We start from the raw sequence: 27,675 nt of genomic DNA on the forward strand, positions 1-27,675 counted from the left end.
TATGTCCTTCTTAAAATAGTTGGCTGCTAATTCGGCACAGATTAACACCTCTTTTTCTGAATCTTCCCTCCACACACACAAGGTTCCTCTACCCACTGTAACACGATTGGGAAAAGTGCTGCTCAGCTTTTTAGGGTTATCTCACTGTCTCATGACCCCTGCCGCTATACACACCTCCTCTCCATGTCCCCCCTCCTCCCTAACTTCTCTGACCAACTGGTTCTATGTATGGCTGCCAAATTCAGCGCCTGTCTTGAATATCCAAGACGTAAATGCAGGAGCTGTTCGTTGACCAGCTACCAGCACTGACCAATGGGGGCCAAGCAGAGACCAAAATAGCAAAGCCAATGGCTGTTCCTCTGGTTCCTCTGAGTATATAAGCGCTAGAGAACTGCAGTCAAGTTGGGTGACCCCTATTTTGGCTTTGGTGAACAGGATCGGACAGTAACTTCATTTCTTGACTAGTTTGCAGGTAAATACATGCACCATCAACGAAAACGGCAATGTCACAGAAATATGGGCGGAATTAAGGAAGGCAGTGCAAAATATATGGACAACTGAATTGACCTGAAGATGCATCCAAACCGTAGCAGTGGCTAAGAATCGAGAAAGTATAGCGCAAACTTTTTAAAATGCTGCCTTTGTTAAAGGGCAGCATTGGAGTTTTTGTGTTTTGAGTTGTTGTCTTGACATCATTCTGTCTAAGGGAGGATGCTTTATAGGTTTAGTATTTCGAATTTCCTTTCAGTGTTCTGGAATAGAAATAGAATCAGTTGAGAAGTTTTTGGATGCTGCAGAAAATGTCCTTGATTCTGTGTACAAAGTGTATGGGGAGGAGTTCAGCTGCTGCAACTGCAGCAGCTGCTATCATGTCTGTAATACGGGGAATTGATTAGCCTAGCGATTGTGGTACTTGCACTTGGTTCTATGAAAATCCTTTCTGTACCGACAGCGATATATTGATGCACTTCTTATGACAAATGTACTTATTGTAAGTCGCTTTGGATAAAAGCGTCTGCTAAATGCCCTAAATGTAAATGTAAATGTAAATGTAAATGAGTTCTGCATGGACTGTAGCTGTTGGGGGCAGGTTAACATGCTTAGGTTAAGTCTTGCATTGCAAGAGCGTTCCATGTCCTTGGTAAGGTCTTGCTCTTAAGACTTTCATGTGTTTGGACAGGTGGCGCCTAGTGGGACACAAGGGTTTAGAGCAGGTGTAAAATGGTCTTGACCTTTTGAATATCTGGTCATATAATTTCCCCGACTACTCACAATCAAAAGTTCACACTCTGTAGTGGCTCTTTTTTAGGGCATTTTCAGGCCCAAACAATCTAGCAAATTGTAAAATATTGTCAATGGCATTGCATTCAATGCACAGTTAATACAGTGATTTATGTATGCAAAGTATATTGGTGATATGTCTGTGTTTTGTAATGCATGTGTTTTTTAATGTTTAAAGCGACAGGACTGTCAGAAATTGTAAATTTGTGTAGAATAGTATGCGTATGATATGTATGATTTTAAGTTGTTGTTGAAATTTCAATTTGTTAAGAGAGTCTTTAGTAACCTGATGGACAATTCATGACAAAACATGAGTTAAAAATGTTTCACATCGTTACATAATCGAAGTGGTTGATTAGTGAAGGAGGAGGTCGGGGGGGGGGGGGGGGGGGGGGGGGGCTGATGTTACAAATAATTACTTAACAGAGGCTCCACCCACTTAATCTATTTATACATGACATATGATCTGTTGGGTATTGACTGACATTAGTTACCGGCATTCCTATGCTGTGCACCTGTCCAATGGCTATCATGCATTCCCAATGTTCCCTCACTATATGGGACATTCTAAAGGCATCAATTGCACTATGTTCACACGCACACGTAACTCACATGCAAGAGCGTGTGTCTGGGACTAGTTCTTTCAGAGCCACAATCTCTGTTTTGACGATACAATTTTTTTTTACATACAATCCTTTTCCCTTCGCAGTGTGAGAAACGCAATCATGCCTTTCGGAAACACCCACAACAACTTCAAGCTCAACTTCAAAGTTGAGGATGAGTTCCCCGACCTGTCCAAGCACAACAACCACATGGCCAAGGTGCTGACCAAGGAGATCTATGGCAAGCTGAGAGACAAGCAGACTCCTAGCGGTTATACCCTGGATGATGTCATTCAGACTGGTGTTGATAATCCAGGTGAGCCATGCAAAGACGTACCAAAAGCCACATAAATGAAACCGCACAGAACACCTACGACACATCGGCCCAGCAGCTGGCCCATGAACAGGGCTTGGCTCATTTCACCGCCGTTATGTGTCTAAACCGTTCTCCCGCTCCCCTCTCGTTCAGGTCACCCCTTCATCATGACCGTTGGCTGCGTTGCCGGTGACGAGGAGTCCTACGAGGTCTTCAAGGATCTGTTGGACCCCATCATCTCCGACCGTCATGGTGGATACAAGCCCACCGACAAGCACGCCACCGACCTGAACTTCGAGAACCTGAAGGTACGCTACACCAGTACCAACAGCGATGACGACAATAACGCAAACCGTCGACCACGATGAAACGGTTGACACGGTCGATGCAATGTCAGCACTAGTGGATAGTTCCATTGAAATACGTATATCTGTTGTTGCTGTTATTTAATGACCAGCTTGTCGTTTAGGGAGGTGACGACCTGGACCCCAACTACGTTCTGTCCAGCCGTGTGCGTACCGGTCGCAGCATCAAGGGATACACCCTCCCCCCCCACAACAGCCGTGGGGAGCGCAGAGCCATTGAGAAGCTGTCCGTTGAGGGTGAGCTGATTTTGTTGTTGCAAAAGGGGGTGGGAGGGGGAGCAGTTGGACATACCCTACACACAAACAATCAGCAGTTTATGGGATAATGGTAGATTCGTTGAGGGGTGTTGTAGGGTCATGTATTGTTGTTACTTGTTCATCTTCATGTTACTGTAGACCCTATAGAACAGAAGAGATCAAAACTCCAATGTAGTCCTTAAGTTACTTCCTGTCAAATTATGCACATACACAACAGTATGTTGCTCTGAAGAGATAGCATCCGTCCTTCATGTATTTATGTTGTTTGTTTTGCTCATCTCCCCCTCAGCTCTGACCAGCCTGGATGGTGAGTTCAAGGGAAGGTACTATCCCCTGAAGTCCATGACCGATGCCGAGCAGGACCAGCTGATCAACGATCACTTCCTGTTCGACAAGCCCGTCTCCCCCCTGCTGACTTGCGCCGGCATGGCCCGTGACTGGCCCGACGGCAGAGGCATCTGGTGAGAGCCGCAGACCCCCTGTGTCGAGAAGATTAGAAACACAAGAATGGCCCTTTCTGTGGCCACCTGTTCTTTGAAACCAACAGGCTCATGTTTGCCCTCTTTGCCTTTCCCTTCTGCCAGGCACAACGATGCTAAGTCCTTCCTGGTCTGGGTGAACGAGGAGGATCATCTCCGTGTGATCGCCATGGAGCAGGGTGGCAACATGAGGGAGGTCTTCAGACGCTTCTGCGTCGGTCTCAAGAGGGTACGCTGACCAGCAATTCACTTACAAACGCTTGTAGGAGGATCTTTGGCTCGGCCTTGGTTTTGGTCCGGCTTGAATGCAACAAACGAGACATTCATTGTTTGTTCCTCCAATCTGTCTTCCAGATTGAGGAGATCTTCAAGAAGCACAACCACGGCTTCATGTGGAACGAGCATCTCGGCTACGTGCTGACCTGCCCCTCCAACCTGGGAACCGGCCTGCGCGGTGGCGTGCACGTCAAGCTCCCCAAGCTGAGCACACACGCCAAGTTTGACGAGATCCTCGGCAGACTGCGTCTGCAGAAGCGTGGAACAGGTGCGGCAAAGCCTGATGTGTTCTCTGTTAGCTTCGGGCGCTCAACAGAGCCGCCACTACCGTAGATCACACAGCAGAGGTCGTGCTTGTATCTGCAAAGAGCCAATGTGTTTATGTTAGCCTCCAGTGCTGACCAGGGCCGTAAGTGCCATAGAGTACACAGCATAGGTGATTTCCATAGTATTTTTTCCTCAGGACCCTTTCCCTTAAAAACCTCCTCAAATAAATAGCCTTGATAAAAGGATAGAAGAATAGCAGATTGCCAGAATATCACAAGTGACCGGTATTTAGTGTCTTCTTACACAGATTTCGTCTGCCAAGTGTGTGTGAGCGTTTCCCTCTGCTGTCACTCACTCTTATTTTTCCCCGCCCATGTCCTCAGGTGGTGTGGACACCGCCTCCGTCGGTGGAGTGTTCGACATCTCCAACGCTGACCGTCTGGGCTCCTCCGAGGTTGCCCAGGTGCAGCTGGTTGTTGATGGCGTGAAGCTGATGGTGGAGATGGAGAAGAAGCTGGAGAAGGGAGAGGCCGTCGACAGCATGATCCCCGCCCAGAAGTAAAAAAAGAAGGACAATGTTTCACCTTTTTTCACTTTTTCTAGTGACCACACCGAGATGTGTAATCAATTGAGCCAATCCAACTGGCTGGGGGGAGGGGGGGGGTTCCTCTGCCACACCTAGAGACTCTTGACTCTGCTCACCTCTTCTTCCCTCCTCCCCCAACTCCTTCCAGCTCTATTTTCTCACCATACTTTCTTGCTTTCATTTTTTCCACTTTTTTTTAAACCTCTCCTGGTCTTCTTTCCTTCCTCTCTCACTCTTTTCACACTTTTCTCCTTCTGGCGGCAACATCTTGTGATCCATTGCGCCGGGCTTGCCTGGCCGATGTGCCACCCTCTTTTCATTTTGTTGTCAAAAGTCAACATTTGTTGAAACTGTTCAATAAAAAAACACTCCAAGAGATACTTCCAAACAAATCTGAGTCTTTTATGTGGCACTGGTATTGTGTGTTTCCCAAATATAGCAAATGTGCTGCCTGTTTCTTAGTTAATGTCGCGTCGCGACCTTGGTAAAGGATATGCAGACTGTGAGCCAGTCTAGTTGTGGGTTTGACCAAGAAGACGAACGCTTACGTTGTCATTAGTTACCTGTCTGTATTCATTTGGAAGCAGCTTCAGATAAAAGTGACTCCTAAATGACAAACAAAAATCAGATTGACACCTTGAAAGAAACATCACAAATACACACTATCCATATGCATGATCTTTTTTCTACATCAGTGAAGTAGCATTGATGAAAACATGGACGCTTACAAAAAGAGCAGAAAAAGAAATAGAGGAAAAATGGCAACATATGTGAATCTTTATTAATCGTCAGCTCCATTTTTTCCTTTTATACCACAACCAATAAATCTCACTTTACAGTTTGTTTCTGAGGGGAGGATCAAACAGCAGAGGGGAGCAGAATCACTTTATTACCAAACTGTGCATCTTCTTCACTTCCATTAGTCCCCATTTGCATATTACAACAACTGGTTACAAAATCTGGCTCCAGAATGACAGTGCACTTTAAAATACTAAGTTTCCTCCAGGAACATAATACTGTAACAATTAAGCTATCTCCACACATCCAATGACAATCTGTGTCTGAGTCGACGTACCAGCACACATCGACCATGGTCTCCCTCAAAATACATTTTCTATACATTTCACAGAATATATTCCACTGTCGGACAAATGTCCGTACAGCTAAACGCAAAATTGAGGCCTTGTTCTTCCTTATCAATAAATCCCCTTCCGCCAAACTCTTTGCTAATCCCCACACACACACATACTTAGCATTCCACCAGAGGGCTTTTGTCGTCTGAGATCATTAAAATCCATGTTTCTATGGCTTGAATGCAATCCAAAGGCTTTTCAGAAATTCAGGGCTTGTCTCTGGATGGGCGTAGATTCCTTCATTACAAAGTGTAGAAGCGTTTACAAATTGGTAATTCTCTCCGTAGCACATTTCTTTCAGCTCCCTTTGGAGTATTTTTTTCATCTTCTTTTTTAATTAAGGACATATCTGAATATTTTGACGGACCTTTTAAAAAGCTCCATATGTAAACAAATATTCCATGTTATTTTTATTTTTGCAAACAATATGGTCCTAAATAACTTTCCATTTTTCGCATACTTGTGGTCAGGGGAAAGGATAGCACATAGAGCACCATATCTTTTGACTTATTTGTTGTTTTTTTCTTGGTTGGTATACCTAAGACTGGGCCCATGTGGCATGTAGCTTCCACTTGTAGGTGTGGATATTTTCATTTTTTTTTCGTTTTTCCCCTTTAGACCGAAACTCTGTAGTCATGCAGTATTGCAGGTCAGTATTGTTCCCCGTTGTCATTGACAGAAACTGTTTTTAACTAGAATTATTTCCCTTGCTCTACCTATAAATAAACCTTGAGCTCTAAGATATATACTTTATTCATATATTTTATATACAGCCATTAACTGACTGATATGAATCCAGTTTTTTTTAATGAGATTATTCTAAAAAATAAATAAAGTACCTGTGCAAATATCCACAAATTGAAGTGTTTCACATTTAAGACATTGGCGCCCTCCAGTGGCTAGTTCTCAGTTTTTACCTGTACAGGCACACTGGAAGGAGCTGATTCAAGTCAAAAGCAAAGTGCATTGAGGTCTATATTACCTAATGCTAATATACACCACAATGAGAAAGTCCAGGGAGAGGACAGAGCATCCGGGCATCCATGTTTTGTGACTGCCTTGGTGCTCTGAGGAGGGAGGGAGGACAGGTCAAACTATTCTCCTCGATATCGGGTTTGTGTCGTGACTCATGTAACAGCACAGACGAAACAGGACTGAGGATATCTAAGGAGATATATTTATATATATATATTTATATAAACGGGTCTACGACATGACTGCGAGTGAAATGACAGCTAATGGGTGTTTCCCTGCCAAACACAGAAATCAATAAAACACAGAATCCCAAAACCCCCAAGATGAGAGCGGAGAAAGGCCGAATGCTCTGCATTGGACGAGTAAGGATGTCCTATTTTAGAGAGGGGACACCTAATTGTTACACACAAGATGGTGGACGGCTACGGTCTGTGACGTGGGCCCCTATTAAACATGGGGATGTTGACCAAGAAAGGCATATTAGACGGTTTCAATGGTTTGGTGGAGTGAATGAAAGACCGAGTGTGAGAGAGAAAGAGAGAGTGAAACAGAGAGAGGGAGAGAGACAGAGAGACGGAGAGAAAGATAGATATCTACATGAGCGAAGCCACAACCAATCAAGTTAATATTAACATGAAGCTGGCAGCCTACATCGACACCACCATCTGCCCTTTATAAACCACAGGAGGGGAGATGTAAACCGTTGACGATACTTGTTATTCGGGGCAGGGAGGGACTTTCAAGGCAACCTGACTGGGAGGACAATAAGACTTCTAGTTGCAAGTTATCCAGAACGTTCCCTGATCATCCCCACAGATACCAGTATAGATTCCAGTTTATATTGGAGGTACACCAGTATATGTGCAAAATGTGATTTGAGCGGGTACCTGAAAAGCGAGAGATCAGAAAGCAGAGACAGCAGAGAGAGAAAGAGTAAGGAAATCGAGAGATAGAGAGATAGAGAGATAGATAGATAGATAGATAGATAGATAGATAGATAGATAGATCGATAGATCGATAGATCGATAGATCGATAGATCGATAGATCGATAGATAGATAGATAGATAGAACCTCAGGGAGTATCTTTTAGGCAACGTTCTAGAATGGGAATGCTTTTTGAAGTTGTTATTTTGAGCTAAATTACCTACGCATTATTTATTATTTCTCTGGGCATTAGATTTTCCCATTTTTGTTCCACAAAAAAGATTGTGTATTCTCCAATTCATCTGTGCTAATATAATTTATACAAATTGGATGAAACAACAAGGTTGGGTTCAAAGGAGCACTGAAAGGGTCACTGATACATTTAAATAACCTTGGCCAATGTAAACATTAAGGTCAATCTGAGAGCTATGTGCAATTTGTTTTCCAAAACAATATCTAATACGTAGCTCTACAGACCTTTTTTTGTCATTAATAATAATTTTCTCAGGGAAGCTGGCATAAGAAGAAAACGGTTATGGAAGGTTAACGGTTCAACCTTTAGTGGTTAACCTCCATATTGGTTTGGCAGGAGTCAATATGGTCAAGTGAAAGAAAGGTGAAGTGAACATTTAGCTCTTTGCCAGAAAAAAATAGCTTACCTCTGTGTATATTGGCCAAGAAGTGTACTTACTCGTTTAAAGTCTTATTTGATGCTGCGAAATTGGCACCGGGCCAATTCAATGTAAAAGTGGAGGAAAATATCCCTTCCCTGCCATTTGAACACAGTTGATATCACTGTCATGGCAGCCAACCGAGAACCGCATTCTGATTGGCTGCTTCAAAGCCATGTCAACCCAAAATGATAACCGCCCCCCCCCTCCCCCTCCCCTTGTGACTGACAGTAATCCGATGGCAGCTTACACTATGTACACAAACCAAAACATAACACCAACGCCCCCCTTCTGTGGGGCGCTTAACTGATCACTGAGTGGCATTTGTGCAGATTGTCCACAGGTGACAAAAAACGATGGTGGATATTATCACTTCACTGGTGTCAATGTCAAACAGGATCAAACAGGGAATACAAAACAAAACAAAAAAACATGGTCTGTTCACGCAAAGAGATGCACCGAACTGGCTTTCCAAACGACGGGTGTTTCTGACGAGGATGAAAAAACTAAAAATGGCGTGAGCGCATCAATAAAAAATAATAACAAAAATTATAGTATTAATAACAAATCGTTGTTGTTTTTTATGTCTAGAGTAGCACTACAAAATACCAAGCTGGAGTTTCTTTGCTCCATGAGTCCAGGCCAATGGGCAGAGTTGCTCAGTAAGTCGAGAGGGGTGGTGTAGGTGAGTTTTGGAGGGGGACAGGGGGGGACGGGGGGGGGACGGCACTGCTGGGGCTCTGCTGGGGAAGGCCAGGGCGGAGGTGACGGTGGTGGTCAGTGTGATGGTGGTGGTGGTGGTGGTCATGGTGATGGTTGTGGTGGTGGTGGTGGTGTTGGTGGGGGGGGGGGGGGCTCAGGCTTTATGACTAAAAGAGTGAAGTAAGTATGCGTGTCTCTGTGTGTGTGTGTGTGTGTGTGTGTGTGTGTGTGTGTGTGTGTGTGTGTGTGTGTGTGTGTGTGTGTGTGTGTGTGTGTGTGTCCATAAACCAGGAGGAGAAGTGTGATTTGTGGGTCCAGCCCCTTGCTCCTTCTCCTTTTCTTCTCTTTTTTTGTGTGTGTCATCATCCCCCTCCCCCACTTTTACCTCGCACGCACAGGCATACACTTTAACCCACACAGAAAGACACACAAACACACCCACACCCACACCCACACACACACACACACACACACAAACAAACCAACCCCCACACACACACCCACCCACACACACCCCGACCACAATGACAAACGACACACGGCCCCTTGATATCAAAGCTCAAGGTCCCTAGAGATCTGGGTGGCGATGTCCCTAAAGGCCACGGGCGCCCCCCAGAGGCGCGTGTAGCGCACCCCGTTCGAAGTCTCGGAGGCACCCCCCGTGGACAGGTGGCACACCTCGGCGTGGAAGGCCACGCGGGCCCCGGCCGCGCCGCGGCTGCAGGACAGCAGGAAGGGCCCGGCGTGGTGGACCTGGCAGCCGCAGCTCAGGGCCGCGTCCCGCAGGGCCAGGACCACCTCGGCAGGGTCCCGTCGCCGCACGCCGCCGCCGCCGCCGCCGCCGCAGCCGCCCCCCCGCCTCAGATCCCAGCCACATCCGACGGCCCGGGACTCGGACGCTTTTTGATGCCCAGGTAGATGGCGACTGTGAGGGGAGAGAGAGGGGAGGAGGGGTGAGGGGGTTTGGAGGAGCTCCCTAAACCTTAAGGGAGAAGCCCTTGGATTAATGGGTGCTTCAGTGTTCATCGTTGTTTTAATAACTTGGTATTTCCTTCAGATAAGCCACAAGCGTTGCTGCTTTTTTATTTATTTATTTATCTACGGCAATATTGGTGATTATTTGTTTTGTTTTTGGGTCATGACTTAATAACTGACGAAGCATTAGCGAGGCTAGACAAGTTCAGAACCACTGGGTAAGAGTGAAGAGGACTATGGATACAACAACAAACAGCATCTGTTCAACTATTTGGATTATCAATCCTTCTGGATTTTATTATAAAGTGCATTTTGTTTTACCTTCATGAGGGTATTTTTCCAAATTTTTGTGTGAAAAACATCTTTTTTTTTTGTGTGAAATGCTCTTTCCCCCACTAAAGTTGGAACAGGCGTCCGTGTCGTACGGTAACCCTGCATTTGAAACCAGCGTAAAATACAAACCTTGTGATCGCAAATCTGCTGATTCCCTCAGATTCATTTGTGACCCTGAGGAGGAACGGACAGACGGACACACAGACCCAGTTAGAGATGATCCACTCACAGGGCTTCCCGTTAATTCCACCAAAACACTGATGTCATCAAGACTACGACAGATAAGCATCATAATCCATTCGGCAATGATCCCTCCCCCATCACAGGCACACACACACCCGCCCACAACCACTATGACGTTGCATGCCCATTCACTGCTCTGAGATATGATGGAGGAGTGCTGGTTATTTGGATGAGACCACACGGGTGTCAGTGTGCTGAACGATGAGGAACAAAGCGGCGCCCCCTTGTGTGCAGGAGGGGGCACCGCTGGTTACGGCTTGTTCCTCTCACTCATGCATTATTAAAGCATGCAGGTAGTGCATCAATACAGAGTACTACGGCTTTATGGCCTTGTATAAACAAAATACAACGACAAACAACTCTCAAACACGAATGATAGTAAAACTTAATGGAGGATACAATATGGGATCGCATACGTGAATAAAACCTCACCAAATGAACGGTGACAAAGACCCTGTAGCAAAACGCTGAATAATTAGGAACAGAATAATAATAGATAACATAACCGAGCCATGCATGCTTAAAGGCTCAAGTATGGAGGCCCATACTTGCTCAGGTGGTCATGTCGGTAGGCAGACGGTCGAAACATGAACAGCAACAACAACAACAATAACAACAACACCTCATTAGTCATGTAAAAGGACATGGAACAAGTCATGCAGACAGGGCACCAAACACAGATTAGTTTTGACGCTTTGCGACGGTTAGTGCGACAGATAGACGGGTTACACAGGCAAGATGGACCTTCTCGCTTTCCCCTCCCCCCAAAGAACAGGTGGAGAGGGGGCGGAAGGGGTGTGGTCAACGAGCACAAAGGCAAACAGAAGAAGAAGAAGAAGAGGAAGAAGAAGAGGTAGTAGAGGCGAGACGCGGGGGGAACTTACTAACTGTTTTTGATCCTTGCGGTAGAGTACAACCCGACACTGATTTGTTTGAACCCTGGCGCTTAGAGGGGTCGAGGTTGACCCTGGTGCCCGGGAGAGGAAAACCAGATCAAGTTGGAGAAAATGAGAAGAGGAGTCAAGGAGGGAGGAGGGGAGACGGGACAGGGGGAGAGTGTTGGAGCGGGGGAGGCAGAGTGGGAGTAGTAACGGAGGGGGAGTAAGACAATATAATTGAATCACAGCAAAGAGTAGAAGGGAGGAGAAGTGCTCATGAGGAGCCCACTGGAGAGGATAAAGCTGGGTTTGATCAGATTATACATGTGATTATGAAGACCGTGTGGGGGATGGGAGAGGAGGAGGAGGAGGAGGAGGAGGAGGAGGAGGAGGAGGTGGGGTGGGGAGGTGGGGGGGATAAATCCAGAGACAAAGCAAAGGGGCCTGTCTTAAAGTGTGTCTCTGAGGGTTCAGAAACCGTATGATTTGATTCCTCATTTCCCAGGGGATGGGACTTTTACACGATTTGTGATGTATTTGGTACACAATCATCTGATGAAATGGAACACAGATCTGATCCGCCCTAGTCGAACTAAGAATATGTTTCTACTTCGAATAATATCTTTGTATATACGTATATACTTATGATGCTAATATGCTTAAGCACAAATATACAATATGTGCATATTTGCATGCATCGGTCTAGGTTGCGAACTGGGACACATGCACAAGTGATTAGTTATTTAATGAGCAGTTTAACAACAAATGCTTCACAGTATATGGGGTAAAGAAACTAAGAACAGACAGTTCTATTTCAAGACACTTAGACTTGAGCAAATGGATTAGAGCAACCTAAGGTAAACAGAAAGCATCCACCCAATTGTGCAGTTCGATGCACAACTCCCTGTTTAATGTGGGACCGGCCATTGTTTTCTCCTACTGCAGCTCTCTTGCCCACAGTTGTCAATGAAGGCCTTTTGTATTGACAATGAATGGCCTTATTGTCTTTGCCGGCCCTGAGGGCAGGACCAAAACCACGGACAACAACTGTACAGGGTCTGGACTATTTGCCAGAATCGGCTCCCTCTTTTTAATGTGTCTAACTTAGGACCGCCGTGAGTGTTGTCACACTGATCACAGTGATGGCCCGCTGTGATCAGTGAGTGACAACAACGGAAGCGTCCTTAATTACAGTATCAGCTAGTCCGCCGAAGACCCTACAGGAACATCAACCCCAAATTAGAGGCCCAAATGCTAACCCTCTCTTTCCTAAGCGGAGAGCATACCGAAGCGGAGAGCCACTCCAGCACCACGGCAGGTGGGGAACGAAACCCCAAACTGAGGACCGAATCACGGTGGTGGTGGTGGTGGTGGTGGTGGTGGTGGTGGGTGTGGGGGAGGTGGTGTGTGTGTGTGTGTGTGTGTGTGTGTGTGGGGGGGGGGTGGTGGTGTGGCGGTGCGCTACCTGCGTGTGAGTTTGGAGGTCAGCTTGGTGAAGAGGTTGGAGGTGGCCCGGCTGCGTGCGTGCGGCAGCGGGCTGGCTTCGTGGTGGGAGAGGGTGGGCGAGGTGGGCGGGGCCGAGTAGACGGGGGCCCCGCGGTCCCTCAGCTGGCCCCCGTGGAAGGTGCTGCGGATGGTGGAGCCCCGGGTGAGGCGACAGCGGTCCGTGGAGGAGGTGGAGGAGGAGGAGGCGCCCGCCCCGGAGATGCTGAGGGTGGAGGGGGAGGCCGGGGGGATGCGATGGCTCAGGGAACTGGGGGGGGGGGGGGGGGGGTACAGTAGGAGGGGATTTCAACAACGGCGACGTTAATAAGGCGTACTTATCGGCTGCACTCTCTTCTGCTAGCTAGTAAAACAGCTAGCATGGCACTGAGCTGTCGTCTTCGTCCCCACCCACCCTAAGCCGTTCTTTTATTTTCTCACCCAAAAATAGTTTTTGGCACGTGTAATTATGGCACTTAAACGTGTCGCGCCCGCCAGGACGAGGCTTTGGCGGCTCCGACAGAGGACAGCCCGGCTATGTGTCTTCATCAAAATGGACGTCCCCGTGTCGTATCTCTAGCCAAACTGATCCCCGATGCCTCCCTGCAGCAGCCCGCACGTGTGGACACAGCAGAGGCCAAAGGTCACACACACCTGTTCTCCTTGCCGTTCTGCAGGAGAGATTGTCGATCGGTGCCGGCGCGGTCCGTGCACACGTACGTGTTCCGACGTGTCATGGCGCTCCCCGGGATGTTATTCTACGACGCAGAAAACAAATTTATATAAAAATGTGTAACTACCTACCATCCGTCTTATCGTCCAACTGGAGCACATCACCCACTGGAGGGATTTGATTCAAGCATTGGCTGAAACGTAGACATAACGTAGTCATAACTTCATTGGTCTGTGTTGTCTGTGGCTGGCGGCTCAGTTGTAGCCAGTGAAATGATCCCCCACTATTAATGTAAGTCTCAAGGAGTATTGGATGTACCGGGGCAGTGCATCACTGCATCAGGCTCGGCTGAAGCTTATTTAATGGAAGGCCTCTATAAAGGTCTCCGGAGGTTCCATTATGGGAACTTGATACTGAGGCTGAGTCCACAGGAAAACATGCTGTTGCCAGTGTTCGAAAATGCAAAAGGACGCGTTGCCCTGCTGCATCGATTTAACGAGACCTACATTGACAGGTGTGCCCGGATGTTGTTTTTCTAACCATCGCTATGGCAACTGTCGGTCAATCATATGGGAGGCCTATTATAAGATTTCGAGAGGTCAGATGGAAAATGTTTACATTGTAGTGCCATGGAGACGCCACGACCGGTCTCCTCCTTTATCTATATATCTGACACATCTTGGGCAATTCCTATATCAACATTAAATATTAAATGCGTCAATCAATTAAGACATAAAAAGCAGTAATAAATCTCACAAGCCCTTATTACCACATAGATCGTTGTTGCATGTTTGTCAAATGCGCCAAACAAAAGAGTGGAATTATACGATTGACACAGTGACACTGCTAACGCAAATCACTGCAATCGCACTGCGGAAACACAAAAGTCCTCTGCCGTTTGTGTCGGAGGGTGCATTGACCACCACGCACACATCCGTCCATCCGCTGCTAAAACGTGTCGGGCAGCGGGGGACGTCCGGTGACCCCCCACCCCCCCCCCCCCCCCCCCCAACGTCTGCGTGCGGACGCTCACCGTGGTGGCGGTCATCTCCTTGCGCCGGTCGGGGATCTCCGACTTGTTGGGGTTGTTGGCGCTGCTGACCATCGGGCTGGAGGGCGGCAGGCTGTGGCTGCCCATCACGCTGCAGCTGGCCTTCCGGGACGGCATGCGGCCCTCCCTGAGCTCCCGGTCCCCCGTGCTAGTGGGGCTCCGCTTGGGGTGCATGACGGGCATGGAGGGGCCGCCTGGACATTGGAGGACAAAAGGGTCGCAGAGAAAAAAACAGGTAAGGTGGCTTTCTGTTTTGTGGACACGGGGGTGTGTGTGTGTGTGTGTGTGTTTGTGTGTGTTGCGTGTTTATAAAATGGGTGTCTCGTGTTCTTTCTCACTCTTAAGGATGTAACCGATGCCTCTGCGTTGGAAGTGCAAGATGGGGGATTACTATCTACCTTTGGTAAAAGACTAACCATTTGATTCTAAGTGACTTTGTTGGACATCTTGCTTGAGGATGCCTACAGGCATGCTGCAGACATTGGGGATCGTACCCGGTGCCTTTCGGCTGGGCTACACTATCCTGACCCCATTATATAACAATACAGCATTGTGGCAAATAAATAGGGGTACATAAATAACCTTAAATAACCCATTGGGTTATTGGGTCATTATGTGAAGAGACCATTCAACACATTGAACCAGCACCAATATTAGACTCACAGAAGTCGCTGTGTCTTCTCTGCCTGTGGTAGGTGGAGGCGCTGCGCTGGGTCTTGCTATGGGAGGAGGAAGAGGAGGAAGAGGAGGAGCCGGTGGCCGAGGAGTGCTTGTTGGTTCCGTTGGTGATGGGGCTGGGTCGTACCCGTGCCAGGGACAGACTGCTGGCAGAACGGGTCTCGCCTGTCCCGTCCTGTTACCGGGGGCGACAGATAGAGAAGGTGTGACCGTGTCCATAGCAGATCTGTCAGAGATCGGCTTGGTGGTCGTGGCTGTTTTTGTCCTAGCGTTTCATTATACATTTTTGCAGTTGTAACCTTTATTTAAAGCAACACTAATTCTTAGCACATACACATATCAACAACAAGAAATGTCAGCCTTACACTAGGCTGGTCTGGCAGCAGTAACTGATCTTGAAGTGGTACAAGTATTGTAGCACAACAGCAGTAGGGCACAGCCACTGTGACACAATCCCATTACTGTAGCGACATACTTCCGTATGGCTCACCTCTGTCTTGAGGCCCAGCAGCAGGTAGGTGGCGGTGACCTCGTTGTACTTCTGATTCAGCAGAGCGTCCTTGATTTCCTCCGGTGTGAAGCCCATCCCAACCATCACCTCTAAAAAAGGCACACAATAACACAGGGAGAACCGATTGGATTTTTTCGTTCCATCAGGTTCAAATGGATGCAAGGACTCCATCGGCGGATGAGCCTTGAATAGGGACGCATGATGAATAACCTGGAGCCGATATGGAAGCTCCGGTGGGTCAGTTTCTTGGTAGCTCACCTATGCGAGCCGCGTCGCTGTAGTCCTCGACCGGCTCTATGTGGGGCTTCAAGTCCTCCCCCTCAAAGCCTGAATTGATCCATTTGTCCTTCATGACTTGCTGTAGAACGGGACGGACAGAAAGGCAAATCATTATTATAAATCACAGTAGAAAATGTGCACTACGACTTTGTATAATTTGTCTAATGCTCTTGTTGCTGATCACTAATGGAGACAGAAATTAAGCCGCAATTTCAATCATTCCTATGGAACAAACAGATGTTTTGGGAATATTATGATAGCTGAGCTATAAGCTATAAGCTCCAGCTATCTTTATATTAAGATAACCAGTTTTGTGTTCCATCTGCATCGGTTACGCATTAAACAACAAACCAACACTACAATAAGCAAACTGACTCTATTCTATTTCAGACTAGCCCAAGCGGTATCAAAGTACATTTTAAAACCCACCGGCTTTCAACAGTGCCAAGACACAGACAGCGCCGTGAATACTTCCCCGCTGTTTGAGTTTGAGTAGGAGTGAACTGAACGTGTGAGTGTGTTCCGCTCACGTCTAGGGTGCAGCGCTTGGTGGGGTTGAGCACCAGGAAGCGGCGGAGGATTCCCTCGCAGTCCGTTGACATGTAGAAGGGAACGCGGTACTTCCCTCGCAGAACACGCTCTCTCAGCTCCTGCAGGGCGCGCACCAGACATACCAGTTAGGCAAAGTGCTTTTAGACGTCAACGCAACATTAACGGGGGCTTGGCAAATTAAACTGAATTAACTAACGTTTTTGTTGTTATGTTGAACGGTGAAGTCACGCGACTAAACCATAACAATGGAGATAATTACTAGTGTAGAAAGTAAATAGTACCGGGAAAAGTAATGACCCAGTACGCACAAGGGTACATGTGTGTATTTTCCAAACCAAACATTGTCTCCTCAAGCCCTTAATCTTCTTCCTATTAAAATCTAGTCTCTGGGCTAATCTGACTACATACTCTGCTGAGGCAATTAAGCAATAAAAAGAAAATAAAACACCACACCTGATGTTTAATGCACACAGCACTTACAACTCCCATCCAGTCTTAACCACACACCAACAATGGAGAATAGTCTCTGGAAACATCAGTGTAAAATCAGTGTCACATAAACCCAGACATCCCCATGGGACTCCTCTCTGCGCGGCCCAGACCTCCTCCTCCTCTGTGAGCTCTGCTTGGACATGGCTCCGCTTGCCTTGAGGTTCTGCCCGTCGAAGGGCAGCGAGCCGCTGACCAGCGTGTACAGGATGACCCCCAGGCTCCAGACGTCCACCTCGGGCCCGTCGTACTTCTTGCCCTGGAAGAGCTCCGGGGCGGCGTAGGGCGGGGAGCCGCAGAAGGTGTCCAGCTTGTTCCCCAGGGTGAACTCGTTGCTGAAGCCGAAGTCGGCGATCTTGATGTTGGCGTCGGCGTCCAGCAGCAGGTTCTCCGCCTGGGGATGAGAGCGATGGGAATGATGGATGGACGGACGGATGGATGGACGGATGGATGGATGGACGGACGGATGGATGGACGGATGGATGGATGGATGGACGGACGGATGGATGGACGGATGGATGGATGGATGGACGGACGGATGGATGGACGGACGGATGGATGGACGGACGGACGGATGGATGGACGGACGGTTGAATGGATGGACGGATGGATGAACGGATGGATGGATGGACGGACGGATGGACGGACGGACGGGTGGACGGATGGATGGACGGACGGATGGATAGATGGATGGATGGATGGATATATGGATGGATGGATGGATGGATGGATGGATGGATGGATGGATGGATGGATGGATGGATGGATGGATGGATGGATGGATGGATGGATGGACGGACGGAAGGATGGATGGATGGGTGGATTGAAGGACGGAAGGATGGATAGATGGGTAATGGATTAAAGAATGGACGAATTTATGGAGGTTAGAGTAAAAGGGATCCGTAAGAAAGAAGAGCGATAATGGAGAACCACAGGAGGAGGGCAGGAAGGTGAGGTACAGGAAGAGAGAGCGGTCAGAAATAGAATAGGAAACGTAAGAATGAAAGTGGTACAATAGAGAGGCCGGCAAGCAGAGAGGAAGTTGTGGATAGAAATGAGAGCGAGAGAGAAAAGATATAAAAAAAAGGGAGAGAAAATGAGATAGTGAGAGAACGAGAGACAGATGGGAAAGGGGAGGGGAGGGGGGGAGCGTTCACTTGTGTGTCATCCAACAGGAGAGATACTGGACATGACTCATTGAGAAAAACAAAGAAATACATTTAAAGAGTTTAAATATAACATATTTCCCGAACACAGATAAGCCCCTTTTTCTCATGTTTCTGCCAACAAAATAAAAAAAAGGAAAACTAAGAATAGCTTCTCTCGACACAGCTCTGGTATGTGATTAAGATGATGTGTGCAGTTTCACCATTCATAGATTACCACTTGTCCCATTTCAGGTTTGTTCTAATCTTGTCAAGGAAAGAAATTAGCCCTCGTCACAAATGTACCCTAATATAGCCTCTTGAACCCTGCCAAAGATTTTCATACATTTATCAAGGTTTTTTTTTACCTTTAAATCTCGGTGTACAATGTATTTCTGGTGGCAGTAGTGGACAGCAGAAACGATCTGAAACACAAGATGGACACGGACATGAATGCAAGGTAACAGGCCTTCTGTATGGACCTGGGACAACTCTTAATTGTAATATTCTGTACAGAATACTATAACATCAAGGATCAGATCTAATCTGATGCATTCCTGCCCTCATAATAAACATTTGCATTGAGTTCATACATTGGGTTTCTTTCATTCGAGTATACAGTTTGTCCAGAAGGAGAGATGAGGAGATGCTGCACACTTACCTGTCGAAATTTGGCTCTGGCTTCAATCTCCTTCATTCTCCCGTTAGACACAAGGTAATCAAAGACTTCACCTGAGGGCCCCACCCAAACACATCAGATCCATTCAATAGACCCAAGAATAGATCTCAAACCGGAATGCTGTAAAGCATATACTGATGCTGAATATCCCACATTTCCCATATGTGTTCAATATTATAACTTATTGTTCAAATTCAATAACTAAATAAGTATATGAAATATATATAAATGTATATTTTTCCATCCCAAAGAACAAAATCCACTTGATGAATATTATAATTTTGAAACCATTTTGTAGACCTCTAAAGATACAGATTCATGTAAGAACATAATTCAGGTTATTTGAAATCAAGTCAAGATGAGGAAAATTATGCGAACATCCTTAAACTATAGCATAAGCCTTTTGTATTTGAAAGTGTAAAATGTATATATCATGCCCAAAATTCTCAATCATTGTGCCTTTGGCATTGATGGAAAAGGCAAAAGACATGTTTGTCTGTCGGTAAATCTTTCCCTAAAAAACGTTACATTTCAGATTCAAAGAGATATTGTCAGTGTGAGACATCTGCGCCACAGTGGGCTTTGTGACGTGTGTGTTCCTGGACCCCAGCTGTCCGCCTATGGGTTATAACCTATTGCATCACTTCCTGTGCTGGTGATTCCTAGACAGCAGTGTGACCCACCTCCACTGGCGTACTCCATGATGAGGTAAAGGGTCTTATCTGTCTCAATCACCTCAAACAGCTGCACTATAGACCCAAACAGAAACATTAAAGGCAAAAATATTAAAATGGATCCCAATCACGTTTGGAATATGAACACACACACACACACACACACACACACACACACACACACACACACACACACACACACACACACACACACACACACACACACACACACACACACACACACAGGCGGGGGAGGGGACAGGGATTTTCTAAAGCTGAAATGTTGTATGGATCAAAATCGCCCACGGAATTAGCAACATGTCCGCAGGTGTTATGACGGACCAGCGATGGCTGTGTGTGTGTGTGTGTGTGTGTGTGTGTGTGTGTGTGTGTGTGTGTGTGTGTGTGTGTGTGTGTGTGTGTGTGTGTGTGTGTGTGTGTGTGTGTGTGTGTGTGTGTGTGTGTGCGTCTGCCTGTGACCTCTATATCAGGACCTGAGGAGTTCCCAGTTAAATCACGGTCAACTGCTTCTCTAAAGGCTATTCAACATCCACTGGGTTAGGAGGACCCGGCATCGCTGAAACGCTTCTGTCTGGACACACACACGCACATGGAAGCGTGCACACGCCCACATATGCACTCCTGCACCCACTCAACAAAGTGTTTCACTACGGAGCACTGGCACGGATGTACACTCACATGAACACAAACAAACACACGCTGTCACATGGAAATTACCCACGTTTGGGTAACACAAAATACTAGAGGATGTTTCTTACCTATGTTCGGGTGATTCAAACCTTTCATTATTCGCACCTCCCGAAAGAGCTGGAGAGGAGGGCACAAATGAGTATTTTACGGATGATTAGAGTGAAAACAAATAACATCACAGTATAAATAATAGACTGTTTGTCTCTTTTTGTTGTCTTCTCCCTTTTGAGCATAATATCCAATGAATGAAGAAATATTCATTCAAGTTAGATTTTCTTCAGATACATATAGTGACTGTAATCTTAATCAATGCCCATCTGTTCACATAAAACCTCCTCTTAGGAGTTTTCAGTTTCCCATGACTCACATGCCATGGTATCAAAAAGCATAATATTTTTCTATATTGGTGAAATTCTTAATCCTGAGGGTAAGTCCCTTTCCCTCCCTTTGCTTTTATTACGTACTTAAGCTTTTTTTAGTCTTGTCCCATCAAAGTTTTCCATCCCAGGTTTTTGTGTTTAGTTCCTTAACCTCTCTTTGAAGAAACGTGGCGTGTATCATTAAATATTTATGTCTCAAAAGATCTCAGAAGACTTCAAACAGAACACATAGGGAAGCTCATTCCTGCCCCGATGACCGTACCAAACGCACAGAACCTAAAACATAACAGACGACAAAATAACATGAGTGTAGAATATATGAAGTCTTCCGAGATGGCGAAAAGAAACAATAACTGGTGCAAATAAAACCATGCAGGAGCGACCCTACAATGAATCAACAAATGAACACATTTTTATATATTTCTACAAGTTCATTCAACCCTGGTTTGATATTAACCCAAAGATAACAAGGCAGCAGCCAGCCTCATAGAGTGATAGAAAAATAATGCAGTTGTATCTGCACCATCTACACAGCAATGTACTCCTCACTGTGTATAACATGTAAAATGAGAATTATATATTTGCAAGCTCTTTTTGTAGGATGTAGTGCTCAGTAAAACCTTAGTAACACCGTAAGATTCCTAAACTTAAAGCCTCATAAGGGTCCCAATCAGTGGTTTTCTTCCATGTCACCACCTTCAACCGAAACATGATGGTACGATAAGCTTTTTCTATCCTCTTTCCTCAATCCTCGCCTCCTATGTCTATATGTCTCTCTCTCTCACACTCGCTCTTCAATCCCTCCTTCATTCGGCTGCCATTCCTCAGTCTTTTCCGCTGGCAGCGGCTAACGTCACTGTTGCCATAGCGACCTAGGTATTAAGACTAGGCTCTTCCCAGCTTCTCCAGCTGTGCGAAAGAGAAGGGGAGGAAATCTGGGGATACACAGTGCCGAAGTGACCCATCTGGCCATCCCATAATTCATTCTGCCTCGTCCTCCAAAGATCCGCCAACAGAATCCCTTAAATAGGGTTTCTCACCTCTTTAGTATATACAAAGACATATCTTCTCACTGTTGTCCATTTCAATCTGTAACACAGTTCTCTTAGGGTGGAACCGTGTTTAGAAAGTACAATTTCCCTACCCCCTCCCCTCACTGCTACATCCCCCTCTTTCGTCCCTCAATTCACATGTACATTAAACAACAGATTATGCTAATATAGACTCTTTCATGTCTTCAGAAAGAAGGCTTTTCTTTGGCCCACGGGTATGTAGGAAACCCTGCTATCATCAGCTGGCCAATGGTTAAACATTCTTCCCCCAACACAAACACCAATCCAAGCCTTTGCTCCTCCTCCTGGCCAATCACAAAGCTTCAAATTGCAAAAAATACCCAATCATTATAGGTATGGCAATGTTGAAGTTTAAGAGATTATATAATGCAATTTGTGGGGATAGTAGAGTCAATCAATACACCTGTTCCCCAATAGTATAAGTCCCAATATTTACCTGCACATAACAAGTCTTGATTCAGCACATTCAGCATATACAAGACTCAACCATCTTAAAACCACCTTAGAAATATGGAAATTTGTTTTTGCTTTGTATGTCTTTGCATGTCTGTGTGTGTGAGAGAAAGATTTTACATTTAAAGATACAAAAACAGAGTGCAAGAAACCTAGGAAAATAATCTGAAATTGACATTCTGTACTTGACATTTGACCAATACGTGGATGTAGTCTTCTGCACAGGTAGAGAATGGGTGTTCTGCACTCTGCACAGTTCAAGCATTTTGCTCTTTGTCCCTTCAGTGTTTTGTTCCTTTAGAAAGACTAAGGGCACAAAAGTTTGTACCAGCTCATGATGAGATTCCAACAGACAGCTATAACCCCATGAGGAAAGGGCCCTGTGCCTACTATGTTGTCCTAAAAGGCAACCGTAGAGTGTGTTTTCCATAATTCATGGACACAGGCTTACAGGTTGATTTGGCTAAAGAGGTACCACATTTCCATGGTGTGAGACTTTTAATGAGAATAGGACAAGCAGGAACCGATCATGACTTAGATCGTATTGAGAAGGGTCTATAGCGTCGCTTGTAGAAAAGTCATGAACAATGCAACTGTTCATGATATCTGAAATCTGTAATGACCACAAAGGGCATTTGTTGAATGTCAGAGGTTCCAGAAGTCTGTGTAACAGAACATGGCGTTGCATGGATTACGACGCAAGGAAGCAATTGGTCAGCTTTGTATAACAATAACAATGTCCGCCCAGTAGACATGTCAATGAATGTACAAAGTATATAGGAATACTATTAAGTGACAGTAAGTGATAAGTGATTGTAGATTTCTGGGGACATTAAACATATCTCATATGAACAGAAAACGACAAATGTTTCATCCAAACGTTGAGTGTGGGTGCATACATTTTTGGGCGTTGTCCCTATTATTATCTATGCGGAGCTTGTTCATGATGGCTGGCAGCAACCAGTGCAGGCTGACCAGCAGAAAACAAAGTGGTCTTCGCACTCACAATCACACCAATGCATATCCAATGAAAATATTTAGTGGTTATACTCTGCTTTTTTGACGATACTTCTCACAGGGATACTGTAATTGTCTTTTGTTATTGAACCTCATCTGTGTAAAGGGACGGCAAATTAAGACTTTATAAAGCATGTGTGGACCATAAACTTGGATATGAGATGCTCCCCACTCTTGGAATCAATTGGCCCATGGAGACAAGGCAAGGGCCTAGCTACCAACCAAAGTGCCCTATGTCCTCCTCCCACCAAGAACTTAGTACCCGCCAAATAGTATCACATCTCAACTTCTTTCTCTTTCTCGGTCTCCCTGACTCTATTCATCCCTTCATTCATCTTTCCATTCATCCATCAATCCATCCATCCATCCCATCCATCCGCCACTCTACCTTAAGAGAGGTGTAAAATATATGAATTTCCATTTAAAACCTGAACCTTTAAGTCTTTAAAGGACTCGGTTATTGTGTGTTTCAAATCAAGGCACAGCTCCGTTCATCAGAATGATGAATCATATTGCATGAGTGTTACTGAATTTCTCAAATTGAAGTCTGGTGAAGTCAGCTGAAACTAATTTAAGCTTACCCGGTGATTGAATAATAAACTGTTTATGGCTATCCTGTGTAATGCTTATAGTGCTTGTTTAATCTATAATAACAGGATGATTAATAAGACAATGGGTTTATATTTCACTCATCTGCCGGGCGAAAAAAGGGTTGTCATCTTTTCTAGCAACGCATTATCACAGATCAGGCTCACCTTTTGAAGACTGGTGGGGTTCAACTGAGTTTTGTCGATGATTTTTATTGCCACCTGTAAAAGATATGATACATGATGTTAGAGGAAAGTCAAACTAGTACTTCGGATTAAAAATTTGAAATAATATATCCTGTGCATCCCATAGGACACTAGTAGGAACCAGAATTCAATCCATACCCATTCATGTGCCCTATATACAAACACATAACTTCCTCCATCTCGTACTTTCCGTCCATTCGGCCCATCTACCCATCACCCGTAACGTCATTCACTCCATCAGTCTTCCCCTTTTCACCCTCTAACCAAAGACCCCCGCCCATCCGAGCCCCAAGGCCTCACCTCCTTGCCGGTCAGGATGTGGCGGGCCAGCTTGACCTTGGCAAAGTTCCCCTTGCCGATGGTCTTGAGCAGGCGGTAGTTTCCGATGTGGGGCTGCTCGTCGGAGCAGGAGGCGATGGAGTTCCTACAGCGGGCCCCCAGAGAGCGGCTGGACAGGCTGGTGCCCTTATCGGAGCGGCTGGCCCCCAGGGACACATGCTTTGGGGGGGGGGGGGAGAGGAACAAAGACATTCAGTTGGAGGTACTCGAGGTGGCGCCGTCAGTACCATCAGCCCCCACCACCACCGGACCTGAAACAGCTGGCCGGGCCGGGACAGCATATATACGAGGAGCCTGGGCCCAGTGCGTGATTGCTGTCATAACAGGAACTTGGCTCTGCCCAAAATAGCACCATGGACCACATTTTGTTGTTGTTTTGTTGTTGTTTTCTCTTTAGTACGACTAAGGGGAGTTGGTTGGAAAGGAGCCTTCTGTGGCTTGAAGGAACATTTAGGAAGCCGATGAGATTTTTTAGCATATCCCAAATGGCACACGGTACAATCTGTTTGTCACCAATTTAGGTTGGGCCTTGCCTTCTTTATACTTTGATAATAACTGCAGGTAAGGGATGGACTGCATAAGGCTGCTTTGGCAGCTGTGGCACAGTAACAGTTAGCATAAGCGCCGTGGCTGTAGTAGCAGCTTGCTCGTGGACCAATATAATGTGTACTTCATCTGTGAGGTCACCACAGCGTCCCGAAGCCTGACTCATACATAATTCCCAGGCAGGAAACAGAGCAGAAGGAGAGTACAGGAAAAGAAAGACAACAGTGTCACAGAAACCCAAACCAAGATGACTGTCAGTGCAATGTCGCTTTTGGTCATGTGACAACATGCAGGCCCAGTAAAATAGAACAAGGAGTGAGAGACAAACAAATGTAGAATGGGAAGAGGAGACAAACAGAAAGATAGATATAATATAAGGGGAAAAATATATAAGATGATAAGATGGAGTCAGGGAGAAGGGGGGCATGTGGGGGAAAGAGCTAAGTCAGAAAAAATGATGGGAGAGAAGATCTGTGTGAAAAGGAGGATAGAGAGCGCGTGCGAGAGAGAGAGAGAGAGAGAGAGAGAGAGAGAGAGAGAGAGAGAGAGAGAGAGAGAGAGAGAGAGAGAGAGAGAGCGGGGGGGAGCAGATGCTGGCACAGTGGTCCCTGGCCAGTCCCAGGGCCTTAGACATCACACTTCCCCCCCCCCCCCCCCCCTCAACATGGCAGTTTGCTCTTACATTTACACTCATATCTATGGAAACACACACACACACACACACACACACACACACACACACACACACACACACACACACACACACACACACACACACACACACACACACACACACACACACACAGCACACATATAGAAATGCACAAAAGCATTTCACAAAAGCCAAAGAACAGACACCACACAAAAAACACACCTTAGAGCCAATACAGCCTCCTTAAAATCTCTCTCTCTCTCTCTCTCTCTTATCTCTCTCATAGGTTTCTTCATCTGTTATCTAAGATTCATCTGATTGAATCATTTTGGGTTAGCAACATGCTGATAATTAAGGTTACCTTCCAACCTCACCTCACCTCTCTCTCTCTCTCTCTCTCTCTCTCTCTCTCTCTCTCTCTCTCTCTCTCTCTCTCTCTCTCTCTCTCTCTCTCTCTCTCTCTCTCTCTCTCTCTCTCTCTCTCTCTCTCTCTCTCTCTCTCTCTATATATATATATATATATATAATATCAGTTAACCCTGTAACACTGGATGGATGCATAAACCAATGTACATCAGAGTTGCCAGAATAAATAAAGTGAGTTACTCCTATGTTGAATGCAAAGCATTATCAAACAACACTTAGCTGGGCCATGATTAATTATGAATATATTGTTGACATGTCTCCATCTATTCTGAAAGATTGAATTTAAATTAGAATGCAATGCAAAGGATGACCATTGGTGAAGATAGATAGATAGATAGATAGATAGATAGATAGATAGATAGATAGATAGATAGATAGATAGATAGATAGATAGATAGATATTTACTCTTTCTGTTTCACTATGTTGTCATTATTTTACATACAGCATTAATACCAATCCATCTGGGATCTGTATCGCCAGGACCTGCTACTGTTTCCCATGTAATCGGGCCTGTATTGAATGTATGGCGCTGTCTAGCACCATGGGCGGACGCTTCGTAGGCTACGCAGCAGTGGATTGCAGATCATTGTATGTCGTAATCCTCTTACACTTAGGAGCTGTTAGGAGGACAATGCGAGAGTATGTATTTCATATGTCTTTTTTCGTCCAATCCATCCAATTTCCTTCGGCCACTCAAGGGGAATGCACGAGCAGTAGGCTATGTGTGACATCACTGTCTTCACAGCGGTGGTCTGATAAGAGCTGACGGCTCGTATGAGCCTTCTGCGCATATCCACTAAATGTTATCGTATGCGGATGGACTCATTCCGGGCTGTTTGCCTTCCATCAGCTCTTTCGCTGTATAGACACTCAAGGATAGCCCATTTTGAGGGGACCTGCTCTACTGATGAGCCAACCCATATACCACGTCCCACAGCCCCCTTTAGCAACAACGCACACACTGGCAGGCCATCCACGGTGCACATAAAACATATAGTTATTCGAGAAGGAGGTTATATTCGTCAGAAGGAGGGATATTTTTGCATGCACAATCAAATGTAGGCTGTAGGCGATCATTGCACTTACATGGTCAGTACTCCTGTCGTTTCCAGACGGTAACGCAGAACGAGAAGACATTTTCCCTGAGCAAAGGATCACTGTGTGTGTATGCGTATATAATAAGGACCGTTTTAGGCTCCACGGACAATAATAACAGCCCACATAGGCAGTTCCGCAGATGCGACCACGTCCCAATGAGTCTGCTTCTTATCCAACCGGCGAAGCCGTGGCGGTGAAGAGACCTGCTCTGCCTGTCATGGCAGCAGTAGATGTACGTGTTGTCCTCAAGCAAGCTGCATGTTTCACCATCCACTTTGCAAATGTCCGATCAAAAACGCAGCAATGCAATTAGAATCCCATGGAGCATCGAATCCGGGCTAAAATGCGGTGCTGTTTGGCCAAAGCCCAACGTCTCTGTGGCGACTCTCCACCCCCTGCCTCATTTCGCCACAGAAATACACAAATACGGCTGATTCTTCTTCTTCTTCTGGATGAATGTCTCCGTTTAGCATAATACTAGCACATGATATTCTAAAATTTACCCCATGTATGTATGTATACACGCAACCGTCCTACTGTGCACCAGTCCTCAGGGAAACAGAAGCTGCGGTGCAGGAAAAGGCTCGGTGTTCCCAGTCCGGGAGATGCGCCACTTCTCTCGTCAGGGATGCTGACAGACATCCTCCGAACTCTACCGAAGGTGCTCCCGATTGCACGAGTGCAAATTTAATCATAAACGAGGCTAA

General features: G+C 46.0%; 2 protein-coding genes across 6 annotated transcripts; one reads left to right on the plus strand and one right to left on the minus strand.

The window, feature by feature from the left end:
- Positions 1–215: 215 nt before the first annotated feature.
- On the plus strand, positions 216–4,822 carry ckma (creatine kinase, muscle a). The gene is made up of 8 exons (XM_030360364.1): positions 216–472; positions 1,991–2,199; positions 2,353–2,507; positions 2,669–2,801; positions 3,112–3,283; positions 3,407–3,530; positions 3,656–3,845; positions 4,228–4,822. The coding sequence occupies exons 2-8, from the start codon at positions 2,007–2,009 to the stop codon at positions 4,404–4,406; spliced, it is 1,146 nt and encodes a 381-aa protein (XP_030216224.1). The 5' UTR covers positions 216–472; positions 1,991–2,006; the 3' UTR covers positions 4,407–4,822.
- Positions 4,823–5,178: 356 nt separating this feature from the next.
- On the minus strand, positions 5,179–27,605 carry mark4a (MAP/microtubule affinity-regulating kinase 4a). Of its 5 annotated transcripts, none has more exons than XM_030360363.1 (18): positions 26,957–27,605; positions 24,207–24,404; positions 23,868–23,921; positions 20,258–20,306; positions 19,488–19,553; positions 18,787–18,857; positions 18,494–18,550; positions 17,138–17,374; positions 16,470–16,589; positions 15,919–16,018; positions 15,640–15,749; positions 15,135–15,324; positions 14,454–14,665; positions 13,402–13,505; positions 12,731–13,018; positions 11,272–11,354; positions 10,270–10,318; positions 5,179–9,812 (listed from the first exon to the last, which is right to left on the minus strand). In XM_030360363.1, exons 1-18 carry the CDS (start codon positions 27,005–27,007, stop codon positions 9,389–9,391), a joined length of 2,463 nt encoding a protein of 820 aa, XP_030216223.1. In that variant the 5' UTR covers positions 27,008–27,605; the 3' UTR covers positions 5,179–9,388. The 5 variants fall into 5 exon arrangements, with proteins under 5 accessions (XP_030216223.1, XP_030216219.1, XP_030216218.1 ...); XM_030360362.1 differs by having other exon boundaries at positions 9,647–9,761; positions 10,274–10,318; XM_030360361.1 differs by having other exon boundaries at positions 9,648–9,761; positions 10,274–10,318; positions 14,454–14,680.
- Between the last annotated feature and the right edge of the window lie 70 nt (positions 27,606–27,675).

This window comes from Gadus morhua, chromosome 7 (genome assembly GCF_902167405.1).
Source record: "Gadus morhua chromosome 7, gadMor3.0, whole genome shotgun sequence".
In the NCBI taxonomy this organism is placed as follows: Eukaryota; Metazoa; Chordata; class Actinopteri; order Gadiformes; family Gadidae; genus Gadus; species Gadus morhua.

What these genes read in the sequence shown, in the direction of transcription:
- ckma (XM_030360364.1), top strand. Translation starts at nt 2,007, where the DNA reads ATGCCTTTCGGAAACACCCACAACAACTTCAAGCTCAACTTCAAAGTT. An exon ending in GACTGGTGTTGATAATCCAG is followed by an intron (nt 2,200 to 2,352) that starts GTGAGCCATGCA and finishes CCTCTCGTTCAG; the next exon opens with GTCACCCCTTCATCATGACC. An exon ending in TCTGCAGAAGCGTGGAACAG is followed by an intron (nt 3,846 to 4,227) that starts GTGCGGCAAAGC and finishes CCATGTCCTCAG; the next exon opens with GTGGTGTGGACACCGCCTCC.
- mark4a (XM_030360363.1), bottom strand. Translation starts at nt 27,007, where the DNA reads ATGTCTTCTCGTTCTGCGTTACCGTCTGGAAACGACAGGAGTACTGAC. An exon ending in ACGACAGGAGTACTGACCAT is followed by an intron (nt 24,405 to 26,956) that starts GTAAGTGCAATG and finishes CCCCCCCCAAAG; the next exon opens with CATGTGTCCCTGGGGGCCAG. An exon ending in GAGAAGACACAGCGACTTCT is followed by an intron (nt 14,666 to 15,134) that starts GTGAGTCTAATA and finishes TCCAATGTCCAG; the next exon opens with GCGGCCCCTCCATGCCCGTC.